The sequence below is a fragment of the Aplysia californica genome, unplaced genomic scaffold, assembly GCF_000002075.1.
Source record: "Aplysia californica isolate F4 #8 unplaced genomic scaffold, AplCal3.0 scaffold00012, whole genome shotgun sequence".
NCBI classification, from domain to species: domain Eukaryota; kingdom Metazoa; phylum Mollusca; class Gastropoda; order Aplysiida; family Aplysiidae; genus Aplysia; species Aplysia californica.
This window is the reverse complement of record NW_004797282.1, coordinates 2,701,199-2,715,076: the sequence shown is the minus strand read 5'-3', so window position 1 is coordinate 2,715,076 and position 13,878 is coordinate 2,701,199. Positions and strand designations below refer to the sequence as shown.

Here is a 13,878-nt window from a genome sequence, read left to right as displayed (position 1 = left end):
ATACAACCAGATTTTTGTTGGGAGGAGGCAAACGTTGGTCTGTTCGCTTTTGGCATGCGTAAATAGGTAAAAAATTAATGCGAGGTGGGAATAAGAGAGCATGAATTTTAAACAAAAGTTTAGTTTTTGAAAGACTTTTATAGTGCATGCGATTGCATTAGGTCATATTATGAGCGTTTTAAAAAATTAATTCAATTGCTAATATAACGCATTCAAAATGATGTTTTGTATTTTTAACACACAGGCCTTGCTAAATTTGAGGCACTGATTGCCAATATGACAGACGATTTTTCATTGGAACTTAAAAATTACAATGTTTGTATAAGTCTGGCTGGGCCTGTGGTCGGTAAGTCAATGCATGAACTGACTAAAATGGGGCACATGGCATTCCCTTCAACTCGTCTTTTATCGGGAGTCGTATTGTTTTGAGGGAATTTTGATCAGTTGGTTTCTGGTTAGATGGACACGATGGCTAATGAGGTTTGCTCCTTTTTTTCCATCAAACATTTGTCCTTATCTCTCCCCCTCCTTTTATTTCATTTATTTCTCTCTTGTAATACCTGAAATCTTCGGCACTTATATGACCTAATTGTGTCTCTAGTGTCGTAAGACTTTCTCTGAAACAAAGCTTGAAGTGGATGGTCGAAGGATGCTGTGTTGCTCTTTATCCACAAATGGCTTATTGTGTTGACATGCTTCTCTTTACCCAAACCGAATCACACCAAAATCTGTTCCTATCAAAATTCAGTGTCACTCGGTGCGTAGACAGAGCCAAACTTTTTACATTATTAACCTGCGACTGCTTAAAAAAATGTTCTATTCAGAATCATACTTCATGTACTTGTATTGAGAATGAATCTCTTGTCTTGATTTTACACACGACTTTCTCTCACAAATTTTTTTTGGATCTTGTTGAAATGCTTACTATGAAATATTGAATGAAGTGCTTAATCATGTTGAGGGGTCTTTGGGAATTAAAAAAAATTTATTGGTGAAGTGGCAATATTATCTGGTAACTTTCTTACTTTGATTGAAATCAGTTTACAGTTCCTTTTTTTCTGCTTTTCTTTTATGTTTGAGAAAAGATGAGGTCCCGCCTTTTTAATAACCTAATAATGTTGATGGAAGCTTTTATAAACCCACACACTTACTTAGTTTTACTTGATCTTCCTAGAATATATGAGCGTGCCTGGTGAAAGGTACCAAAAGATGCATTTGTTTGAACCGAGATATCAGGCTTCAAAGGTCAAAAATAGAATTTTTGACAAAACTAAGTTCCATTAAAAATGGATTCTTTTGCCATTATAATATCGATATTTTTGGGGACCTGTTTTTTTTTCTTTTTTACTTTAAAATACGTTTTTAAAGATGTTTTTTAGCATGAGGTATATTGCATAATAAAAAAAAAATGCATGAGAAAATTGGTTTTCCGAGTAAACACTGCAGGTGGCATCTCTTATCCGTTCATAAAATCGACCCAATCACAATGTATACCAAAATTTGGGTCATTCTCTTCCCTCTCTAATGGCGGGTAGTGCGCATGAATATCTAGAACATGTAAACAAAGCGAAGCTTTGCACATTCACACCCTTTCGCTGTTTTTGGAGAGCTAACTTGTAATTATTTTATCTCCTATTTCTGCTCTGCGCAAATCTGGATCTAATTTCTTAAAAATTATTGTTCAAGGTCGTGTTGAATTTGTTTTGAAGACATAAAATGAACACTTTGAAGCTGTTTTTTTATCTTTGCTGCTTTTTAAAGTTTGTTTGTGCGTTACAAATGTGTTGTCTGGTCGTGTCGAAGCGTAGATCTATCTGTTTGAAGCAGAAACAAAGAAAAAACAGGATTCTTCAAAATGCGTCATTTGGCACCTTTCACTAGGCACACATATTTTCTGTTCTCTGTGATGGCGTGACAGGGGAACGCTATGATACTAGACTGCTGAATTGCTGAATGAATGAAAAATTTAGAATTGATGGGTGTTCTTGGGCCTAGGTTATTGAAGAATGATCATAGTTCTTCACTCGTTTGGCTCAGTTTAGTTGGATTTGGGCATTAAATCTGAGCGTCCCTTTTTTATAGTAATCTTCCACAATCAAAAGGAGCATTATGTCTTATACTATAAGTTATACCAGTTGTCTGTAATTCCTACTTCTTGTTCGCATGTGGATGTGTAATGTGCCAAAGATTTTCTTGTCACTCTGAAGGATAATTATATTTGTTTTTAGCAGTTTCTCTTTCAACTTCCTTTTTTTTTGGTATGAAATATGTTGGTGAAATATTTAGTCCTTAAGTTTTTCTATATTGAAGGCTTTTGCACTTTTGGGCATTGGTTTGAAATAAGATCTTGCATTAAATGTTTAATTCTGTCACATTTTTCTAAAAATGTAATTTATTTATTTTGTGAAATGAAAATTGTATTTTCATTCCTTTATTTTATTTTCTTCCTGTACACGGTCCATGAGAAACTAAACAGATCTGGGTGAACATCATTTTGTATCTGTGAGATTTTCTCTTATTTTCAATCTTGTTTTGTTCTCGTTATGTTTGTATTTTCCTCTTTACTGATATTGCCAGTGCAAGGTAGAATGATTATTATATATATAAATGTTCCACACCCCCCCTCCCTCCCATTCAACACAATTTGTTTTAGAAGCAGGTTGCTTCAGTCCTGCCTGTTGTTTAGGCCAACATGGGATACGTGGGTCACACAGCATCTCTGCAGACAGGCAGATGAACATACTCAAATATAACAAAATTTCCTCCTTGGGAAGTGAATTCATATTTTCTGGTGCTACAGAGAACACTTAACCATTACACCACGGATGCTGGTGGGAGAGGCAGAGGAATCGTCGGCCAGTCGTTTCGATGAACTGATCCCCAATTTTGGTTTAAGAAAAAAATGTTATTGCTGTTTCTTAACTGAACTCTTTATCCCCGATAGGGGTAAACCCGCTATGCCGCGGCCTTTTTTTGGTGCTAAATCTAAAAATGACAGAAACGTCATTAAATGGGTCATGAAATCGAACCTTGCAAACCTATTTTGATAGTTCTTCATCTAATGAATGAACTTCCGGTAAAAGAGACCTGTTTTCAGCAATTGCCAAAAAGCAATGATGTTGTCAACTGTTGAAGTCGTCGTAAAGGAATGTGCCGACTCACTGGGCGGCTTGCCATAAATAAAGAGTTAATCTGTGGTATTGGTTGTATTTACTCGAGAAAGATTTTGTCAATAAATTTTAAATGTTGAAAAAGACAAGGAAAGATGCACAATGTAAAAGTACTATTATTAAAAGAATGAAATAGGGTTTTTTTTCCCTCTTTCCTGAAGAAGTTTACTTTCAGGATGTAGAACTGAGCTTTGAACAGCTTGCTGCTGACAAAATGCTTTACTCATTGTGTTCTGCTCATGTGGCTTGTTGATTGACCAAAAGTCTTCACAATGTAATATGATGTTTTGTTTCCTTTGTCTGTAGCAAAGTTTTCAGCTTGTGTAATGCAGCTCTGTGTGTGCAGTCATGCTCTGCTGATTGGTACTTTTCACAGGTTGTTATTTGTGAGACATCATGGAGAAATCAGGCACTCCTCAAAATTATGACATCGAAGAAACTTGGCGTTTTTGCAGGTGTTTAGCAATTTTTGGTGAATTTTTCTTTTTTGGCGCTTCACTTTATTATATGTCCATTTAAAAACACATTTTTGTTTGGATTTTACTGAAATACAATGATTAAAGGTACAAAAATTTTCAGTTTCCGTGGACTCTCTAGCTAATATATTATGGAAGTCACCAAACTTTGGCGGCCATTTACTCGTTTATATTACCTCTGAAATGAGCGACCCCCACTTCCTTCAGTCGCATATATGTTGACTTTTTTTCAAGATAAATGGATACTTTTGTCATTGAAAGCAAGGCAAATGATCAAGCTTTAAGATAATATCAGTAATTCTACATGCCCAAAACTTCACGTGTGCCTGATACCACCACGTCGTGTCACAAATAATCTTCACTTGTAATGTGACGTTTTGTTTTACTCATCTGTACCAAAGTTTGCAGCTTGTTTAATGCAGCTCTGTGTGCGTTGTCATGTTCTGCTGATTAGTACTTTTCACGGGTTGTTATTTGTAGGTCTTGAAGAGTTGCTGCCAGCGAGGCAGATTTCAAAATTGGTTTTGCTTTAGATCTGAAATTTCTCGTAGGCTCCTTCAAATTTAACAGCGTTCTCCTGGAGCTTTCAAATTGCCGGTAGGACTCACCTGTAGCAAAGTTTGTAGCTTATGTCACACCTATGGGACCGGCCTCACTCTTGGCTTTTGAGTTCCCCAGAAGAATTATGCACATCCTTTGTTAGTGTTAAAGGAAAATGTGTGGAGCTAAAGGTTTATCTACAGATTTATAGCATGTATGTATATAATTATGGATGACCTATTGATCTCTGCTGCCTTGTCAATATCTACCATTCCTGCTCTGAAAATGAAACGTGTGTACCCAAGACCAAGACATTGTACACAAGTATAACTGACTGCTGGTCTCGTGTGGTCAGCTTTTTTCTGACCGCTTCTCTTGTTCCTCATTTGAAATTTTTTTTAAACTTTTAAAAGATCTCGTTGAATTGCTGTGGATATTTTATCGTAAACTCATTTTTTCATAATAAGTCAAATCTATTATAAAAGGGAAGTTGGGGGGAGTTTTCTCTTTACTTTGACTTTCCCTCTGTTGTTTCTGTCTGTCTGTCTAATTTTTTCCCAGCTCTAAATGGCCATCATCATGTCCATTTGCTTCTCTTTACTCAAACAAATATGAAACCGGTGGTTGCCGTGGGGAGATACAGACGTTCGTCTGTTGCTAGGCAAGTGGCCTGAAGGAGAGACATGTAGTGTGTTCTGAGTGTGTCTGCCACAGAGTCACTCCAGCATTGCCTTGGTCTTCCTCTTGCTCTCCAGCCTGAACATCTGGTGTTGTGAGTGTCCAAGTTCTGGCTGTTCTGGATGCAAACCGTTCTCTTTGCTGTCTTATTTATGCGGAGTCCACGTAAACTGGATATGGTTTTTCCAAAAACAGCGGTAAACCGAAAGAAAATATAAGCTCTGCTGGTTTGTTTTTTTCCTGTATTTGTTCAGTTTAATTTTCTTGTATATGTGCAACCTCCCTAAACTGAAAACTTGACTAAACCAAAGAAAATCCAACAGTCTGGCAGTTTACGGTTTGAGCCCTGTAGGGTTGTGCCTGGGCTGACCTCTTTTATGAAGGGGAAAAAAACAAACCTCAAACATGTTTTTTTATCTGTGAACTGCACAGTGTGATTTAGGATTGTTTGCAATTTCTTTGGAAACCTTTTTTTTTTTAGAAACATTTGTTTTGTTGTCAATTTAAGGGTTCTATATCCAGTTTTGTTTGTTGTTTGTTTGTTTTTCTTCCCAGCTTTTCATTGCTTGTTTAAGGTGAGGGCATTTGTGGGAGAGAGGCTGTGTGTTCTTTCTGTTAGTAAAGAAGAGCAGCACCCTCGTGGAAGGCGCATTCATTTCTTTCCGTGATCCTGATTTTATTTTCCTTGATAATGAAAAATGTGGCCAGCTCACACTGTCTAAACTTGTAAAAATGTGTACATGTATTCAGCCCCACCAGTTATCTCCACAGATGAACGAAGAGTCTTTAGGCCATTCCCAAAGAGAGGATATTAACATGTTCCTATACACAGTAGAATTATCAATGTCATGCTCATACTGTGCCGGAACAACATAGGGGGAACTGCTGCTTTTTCTTTCTTCATCTTTACTATCATCATTTTTCCTCTGCTCTGCTTCTTTTGTATGTTTGTCGCACTCTTGTGACCCTCTATTTCCAGGGTGCCTTGATAGTCGAAGCAAACTTTGTGCTGTTGAAGCTAGAGAGGTGAGCAGAGTAAGCCTGATTCCCTGTAAAAGCTTCTCTGTTGACATCCACCCTTTGGCGCTCATATGATCTTATGCAGTTGTGAGCGCCATAAAACCTTAATAAAACAAGATGAACGAGAAAGGTTGTCGTGCTAGGCCACACGTTTGACTCAAAAATAGACATCTCCCGCCTCCACCTCCATGTCACCATTCTCCTTCAGGGAGGAGAGGTGGTAACCAGCGTATTGAGTAACTCTGACGTCAGCCGCAGGGAAAAGAATTGTTCTCATCACTCCTGTTGGCTGTAGACTCGACACTCTGTGCTCAAAGTACGAGTTCTCCCGACAGGGAACTTTTCCAAACTTACATCATGTTTTATATATATATGCATGCTGTGTACTTACCAGTATTTTGTATTTTCTTTTCTTTTACCCAATTGTCTATGGACCAATCTGGCTGAAGGAAATGTTTGTACATCGTCCATTCAAAGGGTTTTTGGGGTATGTTAGGCTTGTCAATTGTCCTAAATTTCCCGCGACCCTCCTGGATATGGTGTACAGGAGTTTGAGAGGACAGTGTAGCCGACTACACCAAAACCCCACACCATGTAATTGTGTTCTTTGTTTCCTAATCTGATGTCATAATGTTGTGTGTTCCTGACTGGGTTTTGTAAAAGTAGGCAAGCTGGGGTATTTGATTTATTGTCTGTATGTATGTACGTATGTATATAAAGTATGTATGTGTGTATATATATATATGTATTTCGTCTGTGTCCGACTCGAACCATGTATCCGCCAAATTAGGTCAATCTCTGATTTACTTCAAATTTATGTTATTAACAACTGTAGCCAAATACGCGGTGCCCACTATGGCTGGGATCGGGCCGATCGCTCGACTCGATCGCCTAAAAAAAAAACATGTTTGTTTTCAGTTTCAGGCGATCAAGTCGGGCGATCGCCCCGATCCAGCCGTAGTGGGCGCCCCGTATAATTAATTCGAACCTCAGCTCCGTCAGATGTTGTGTCCTTTACACGAATGTCCCGTTTGGCTCGATCCTTTCAGAGATGGATGTTTAACTCGTAAGGCCCGCGCCTTTTCAATAACCTAATAGTTTTGATAGAACCATTAAACTTTTACCATTTCACCAATTTCACAACTGTCATTGCATATAGTGAGACCATAATAAGTTAAAAACAACATTCTGCATAATATATTGAGCAGTTTTAGAAGATACTAGGAAAAGAATTCCCCCCCCCCAAAAAAAAAGTGTTTAACCTAATTTGGTGGATATAGAGTTAGAATCGGACACGGACAGGCCTACATATATACATGACATACATTATCTGTTGTAATAATGGGAAGAACTTGACGCATTTGTCGGTAAACTTTTCAAGTGGGCATTCACGCTTCAGTTACAGGATAGTGCACCGTGTTTGTTGGCGTACTTTAAATTTGAAAGTAAATTTTTATAGTCCTAAAAAAAAAACGGGTACCTTTTTTAAACATGATGAAAGTGCGCTGAGGTGTGTGTTCAGGTTCGTAGGGGTGAACACCCAGCATGAGATTTTACTTATTGTTTCCAAGACAACCTATTGAAGCAATAATTCTTGTTGAATTTTATTGAGGAGAAGATGAGGAAATGACACAAATGTTGTATCTGCTCAAGGCTCCCTGCAGATTGGTTGCATTTAATATGAAAAATGGAAGTATGTGTGAGGTGCATTATTATATTGTTTACATTGTTGTGATCGAGAATGTTGCAGTGTGATTTTTTTTTCCTTTTCATATGATATTTCATGCCAGGTCATATTGTGTTTGGTGCTCATGGTGAACGGTGTTAAATAAAAAAGAAAACAAACTTTTTTTTGGTTACATTGTCATCTGCCGAAGTGCCCTGTCATATGACCTACAGACTTTGCTGTAATAAAAAGAATGTGTAAATAATAAGCTGTGTCGGTTCATCCTTTCAAAAATCTGAGTGCATTTTTTAAAAATTCGTTTTTGGGTTTTTTTTTACTGATAAGATTTTGAAGTGGGTGGCTGGCGGGTGCTCTGGTGTGGTTTGCTCATTCTTTCCTTAAAAAAAAATCTATCATCTCTATCTCCTCTCCTTTTTTGTGTTTGTTACTCTCTTGTAACACCTCTAATCTTCTGCACTTATATAACCTTATTGTGTTGCAAGTTCCGTAAAACGCTTACTAAAACTATAACTAAGATTTTGAATGTCAGTTGATAATTCTGCATGCTCTTACTTTATTAATTTTTTCTCTCTCTTAGTGAGGGATATTTTAGGAGCTTCTCGTGAGTGTTTAGGATCGACTGTTCAGTCGTTCGCTCCTTTTAGATGTGGTGGGTTGCAAATTTTATTTGATGTTATTTTTGTGAGGACAATGTTCTTAGCCTATCCTTAGCCAGGGGCACCCAGATGTGATCCCTGTTTTCGGAGTCAGAGGTCCTAAACTAGGGAAACATCACGAGGCAACTCACCACCACATGCATCTTCAACTCTGGAGCTGGTTAATGATTATAATTTGTTTAGATAATATGGTTTTGGCAGTTTGTTTTATTTGTGTAAGAGGTTTACGGCGCTCGCAACTGCATACGGTTATAAGAGCATGCGGGACACATTAAGCATTTTCAGTTTGTTAGGAATTAATTTTGAATTTTGCCCAGGTGGCGGCCGAAGCCTATTCTTATCGGTTTTAGGACCACCAGGGGATCTTTATCGTGTGCAAATTGCACACAGGACCTCCGAGATTTTTCACCCTTATCCCATCCGAGAAGGCAAAGTGTGGGATCTTACCTGCCTTAAGATCAGGGGTGTGGCTGAAAGACAGCAGTAAGATTAAAGAAGGAACCAAGGAGTAGCAGTACAAATGTTGCAGAAAGAGTCAGGGGCCCAGAGGAGGGGGCAAAGCAGGTGAGGAGGTGGAGGCAGAAAGTGGAAACAATAGAACATTGTAAGAGGACAGGAAAGGAGGTGAAAGGAGACAATTTTTAGAGAAAAAATTTTTCCGTCGTAGTCCGGATTCAAACCCCGGGACCTATTGAATGAGAGACCAACGCCTTAACCTCTAGACCACGAGAGTCCCCTATTAATGATTATAATTTGTATGATAATATGATATTGGCAGTTTCAAGCTGAATCTTAGTTTTAAAGTTTTAGAACAACCAAGTACATTGCAACAGACGTTACATAAAGACTTCAGTGTTTGAAAAGTGATATAATATATCTCTGTCCCAAATCTACTGTTTCTTATGCTGTATAGAAAAATCATGTGGGTGGTTGGCGGGTGCTCTGGTGTGGTTTGCTCCTTTCCTATCTCCCCTCCTTCTTTTTGTGTTTATTTCTCTTTTGTAACGCCTAATTTTCGGCACTTATATGACCTTATTGTGTTTTTTGGGCCGTAAAACTCTTACTAATACTAATACTAGAAAAAAGCACCACTTGACAAACTTTGGAAAAACTGTAATAAAAGTTTATTGGACTAAAGGATTACAACAAGACAGTTGACAAGTTGGCTATGTCACACGTGTATAATGCTGCTTGTACCTGGAGCATAGTCTACTGTTGGGCAAAACTTGGAAAGAAACTCTTTACTTACAGGTCAGCAAACACAAATGTACATTGTCTGTTAGTGTCACTGCGGTGTCGACAAACACTCGGGAGTCATTGACACAGACAGAATCCAGGAAATGTACAGGCACGTTTCAAAATACAAAGAAATGGCGAAAAACAAAACAAAACAAAAAAGAGAAGAGGCAAAAACTACTGAAATTGAAAACTGGGGGGAAATGTTTTCCCTCTGCTGCGTGGACTACATTACCTAAAACCAAAGATCAGACACAACAAAATAGGATTAAGAAACTGCATTCTTTTAAGCAAAAAAAAAAAAAAAAAAAAAATTTAAATTGGATTTTGTAATCGCTGACAAAAGGTAACCCCACCAGCCTTGATGAAAATGACAATTTTGTTCCATTTTATTTTTTTTTAAAGGGGAAAACCATTTTATAGCATAAATCTTTGCTTGAAGGATGCTTCAGGGTGTGTCCCTGTGGACAGTTCAGAGGTAGTAGTTGAGCATGTTCTCAAAATGTTCTTGTTGTCCCGAGATCTGGCTGGGCTCTCCGTTCTGCAGGACATACTCCTGGGGAGAACACGGAGAGACACGTCGTGTGACATAATATACTGGCACAGGCATATCTGGATCGATAATAATGACATACAGGCACAGTTTCAGATTTTAGTTTCGTTTTAGTAAGAGTTTTACGGCACTTGCAACACAATAAGGTCATATAAGTGCCGAAGATTAGAGGTGTTGCAAGAGAGTTACAAACGCAAAAAAGGAGGACGGGAGATGAGGGCAATAGATGTTTGATAAGACTGAAAGAAGGAGCAAACCACACCAAAGCACCCGCCAACCAGTCACAGTTTGAGTCGTAGTAAAGAGAAGCTCTTAGAGACTATATAATGGTCGTTTAGTGCTGGGGAGAAGCAAGGCAGACAGAAACAACAGAAGAAAAGAAGGAAAGTGGGAAGTACTAGTGGCATCCTCCAACCAACCACACAATTCTTTTAACATCTTGATAACGCCTCTGAATAATCTTATGATTTTGACACATACATGCATAGCAGATAGAACGTTTCATTTTGTTTTTGTCCTCATGGTCTTAGTAACTCAAAACGAACAAAAATGTCAGAACTTTGTAATTCTGAGGTAGCGATATGTAGATAGATAGATATCAGATTCATGGGCGCCATTTGTATGTCCAACTTGTTTTCTTTCCCTCTTTTGTTTCTGCCTGTCTACTTTTCTTTTCCCTCAACACTAAATGGCCGTGGGTGGTTGGCGGGTGCTCTGGTGTGGTTTGCTTCTTCTTTCCTATCAAACATCTATTGTCCTTATCTCCCCTCCTTCTTTTTTATGTTTGTTGCTCTCTTGTAACACCTCTAATCTTCTGGCGCTCATATGACCTTATGCAGTTGCGAGCGCCGTAAAACCTCTACTAAAACAAAACTAAATGGTCATTTTTGTGTCAATGTGCTTCTCTTTACTCAAACTCAAACATGATTCGTTGATCTATACACAAATAGGGCCTTTAAATGGGTAGATGGATTTTGCTGTTGGTGTTCTTGGTAATTAAGGATGTAGTAATAGGCACACTTCGCTACCTTAGCATCTGCTCTGTGCCGTACCTAGTTTTGAGAAATGTGATGTAAAAAAAAATGTTGAGTTTCACAAGTCAAGGATTTTCGAATGCAATCATTTGAGTATCTCTTGATAACGATTTTGAATAGATCTAGTCTTACAATTTTGATAGAGCAGTGAGAACATTTGTTTCTGACCTCAAGGTCTGAGTAACTCAAAACGGCAAAAAATGTCAGATAGAATTTGTAATTCTAAGGTAGCATTTGTCTAATCAGCAGACCAATGGAAATAGTAACATTGTGGAGCAGTTTGAACTGTCATATATAAATCACTGTTCTCTGCCAGAATTTGGCCTCATTGGCCACAGCAGAAGCCATAAGATATTGTAACCTTTAACTTTTTAAATCCCTCTGTTTCACTAAAGAAATCAATATTCTCGTCTGCGGAAGTATTGGTCATTGTCAGACATTGACGGACAAGCTATCATTATCATTATCATTATTTTTTTCCAAAAATCACTAATCAGGCACAATAATTTTCATATTTCACAGTAGTCTTCAAGTTGTAGCCTGCCTTTTTAAGTTTCATACAAAGGAAATTGAACTGAAAAATCTGTATGAATAATGAAATTATAGTTTTTTGTTGCTTTTTTTTATCTCTGAAAAGACTGACAGAAAGTAAAGCTATTGGGAAATGAAGATGCTTTTTACCTCCAGTTCTTCCAAAGTCGTGTCTCCACTTTCAATCTTTGCTCCAATGCCAGACTGGAAGGTTTTGTAGCGCTCCTTGAGAAAAACACACAGAGATCTTAGAGTCAAATTTCGCAAATTGTTGAGGAAGGAGACTGTGTGAACATACATGTTAAGCTTAAGCACAGACGCTGTGATTTCTGTAGATTTTGCTATAGCATTGTCAAAGACACACAGAAAGAGTTTATTTCCTTGCTATCAAGATGGACACAAAAAATGTCTGGCTATATACATCAAAAATATTATTAAGTGAAGTAGACAAAACATTCAATTATCAATATAACAAGTCTCACCGACTTTTGAGTAGTAACAAATAACGTTTCCATCACTACATTTATTGTCTAGACTACTTTTTAATGAATAATTATTCATAATGAATTAACCAAGACAAAGAGTCTACAATTATATATTGCGGCATATACTGTATATTATAATCAGTCAAACCCGGACACTCACCTCCACCTGTTTGCTAATCACTTCTTCATCGAAGATCTTGGCCGCACATTTGAGGGCACGGGCAAACGTATCCATGGCTCCTGTTCATGGGGCAAAAAAAGTACACAGTATACTTACATGTAGAAGTACGTAGGCCTGCCATGATTAACACTGAAGCCAGGGGGGGGGGGGGGGGTTAAAGTCCACAGCTTGAAAGTTTCATAGTCAACATATTGTTCTTGGGAGACTTTGACTTTCACATAATTTTTGTTGAGTGACATTTTCTTGAAACTAAAGTGTATTACTTTCTTCGTTAGTCTCCAAGACAAGAATGCTAGGCTGGATTTAACTATGTTCTAGTTTAAAAGTATTTTACAACCATAAAATATTTTCAAACTTTTGTGTTGAAATAGACTCACAGCAATGCTAAAATGGGTTAACTTTTATCCCCCCCCCCCTCCCCTTTTTTCCCTCCCCAATATAGACTTAAAAGAGCTGGGCTTACAAATCTTATATCTTTTCGAACTTTCCCCCCTCACACCCCCCCTACTCCACACACACACACACACACACACACACACACACACACACACACACACACACACACACACACACACACACACACACACACACACACACACTCACACACACACACACACACACACATACATCAAAACAAATGTCATCAGCGAGCATCAGGCAAGATCCCGTCCATCCCCCCACAGACACCAGTCTGCATGCCATGCCCTCCCGCCTGGCCGGTACTCACCGATGTGGGAAATAAACATGTCCTTCAGGTCCGTGGACTCTCTCCTCACTTTACAGTCAAAGTTCAAACCTCCGGGCTGGAGGCCGCCTTGTCTCAACAGGACCTGTTTGGTTTTAGTGACATTTTTACGGCACTTGCAACACAAATAAGTTATATCAGTGGCAAAGATTAGAGGTGTCACTATAGTGTGAAATAAAAAAACAACAACCCCCTCCCCCCAAAAGATAAAACTTTTTTTTTTAATGAGGGAAGATAAAAGGACGATAGTTGTTTGGTAAGAAAGAAGAAGAAAACACATCAGAGCACCTGCCAACCACCCACAAAGAGGACCTGGGAATAAACAATCAAATCAAATATTTTTTAAAGATGTACTGATGGACGCCAGTGTGCCCACCTTTAACCTGCTGTACTCTACACACAACTCTCATGGCTGGGCATAACATAGTAAGGAGCTCTGATACACAGGCCTGGTAGGCCTTTTTTAAATCCTGCTTGGATTAACATGATTTACCAACATAATTCAAAGAGCGGGAGATGGACTCAGAAGAGGGAGAGAGAAGAGTAAGGATAAAGATGGATTGAGAAAAACAGACATAAGGCAGATTTCATGGTTAGAGATCAGAGATGGAAGGACCATCGTTTTTGTTGTAGCGGTAGCGGTAGCGGTAGCGGTAGCGGTAGCGGTAGCGGTTAGGCACGTTGATGTCGCACGTAATATGTGAGCATGTTTCCCTAGTGGGAGTTTATTTTAATATAGCTTTTCTATCTGTCTGCAGGGACTCTGTATTCTACCCAGACCAGTTTGGTTCTGACAGGTATGGTCAAAGTAGCCCGTCTCATAAATTATCTACATTGTGTCAATGGGGCCATAAAATATCTACAATTACGAAAAGAGATGGCGAGG

The 13,878-nt window shown here is 38.5% G+C and overlaps 1 protein-coding gene across 1 annotated transcript in view; it reads right to left on the bottom strand.

Moving 5' to 3' along the window:
* Positions 1-9,328: 9,328 nt before the first annotated feature.
* Positions 9,329-13,878, bottom strand: part of LOC101860218 (xylose isomerase) — a gene marked incomplete at its 5' end in the record, with an annotated part of 10,408 nt that continues 5,858 nt past the window's right edge. Inside the window, 4 exon segments of the mRNA XM_035970536.1 lie at positions 9,329-10,019; positions 11,732-11,806; positions 12,227-12,306; positions 12,975-13,077. Of these exon segments, the coding sequence (XP_035826429.1) occupies positions 9,936-10,019; positions 11,732-11,806; positions 12,227-12,306; positions 12,975-13,077 (342 nt within the window).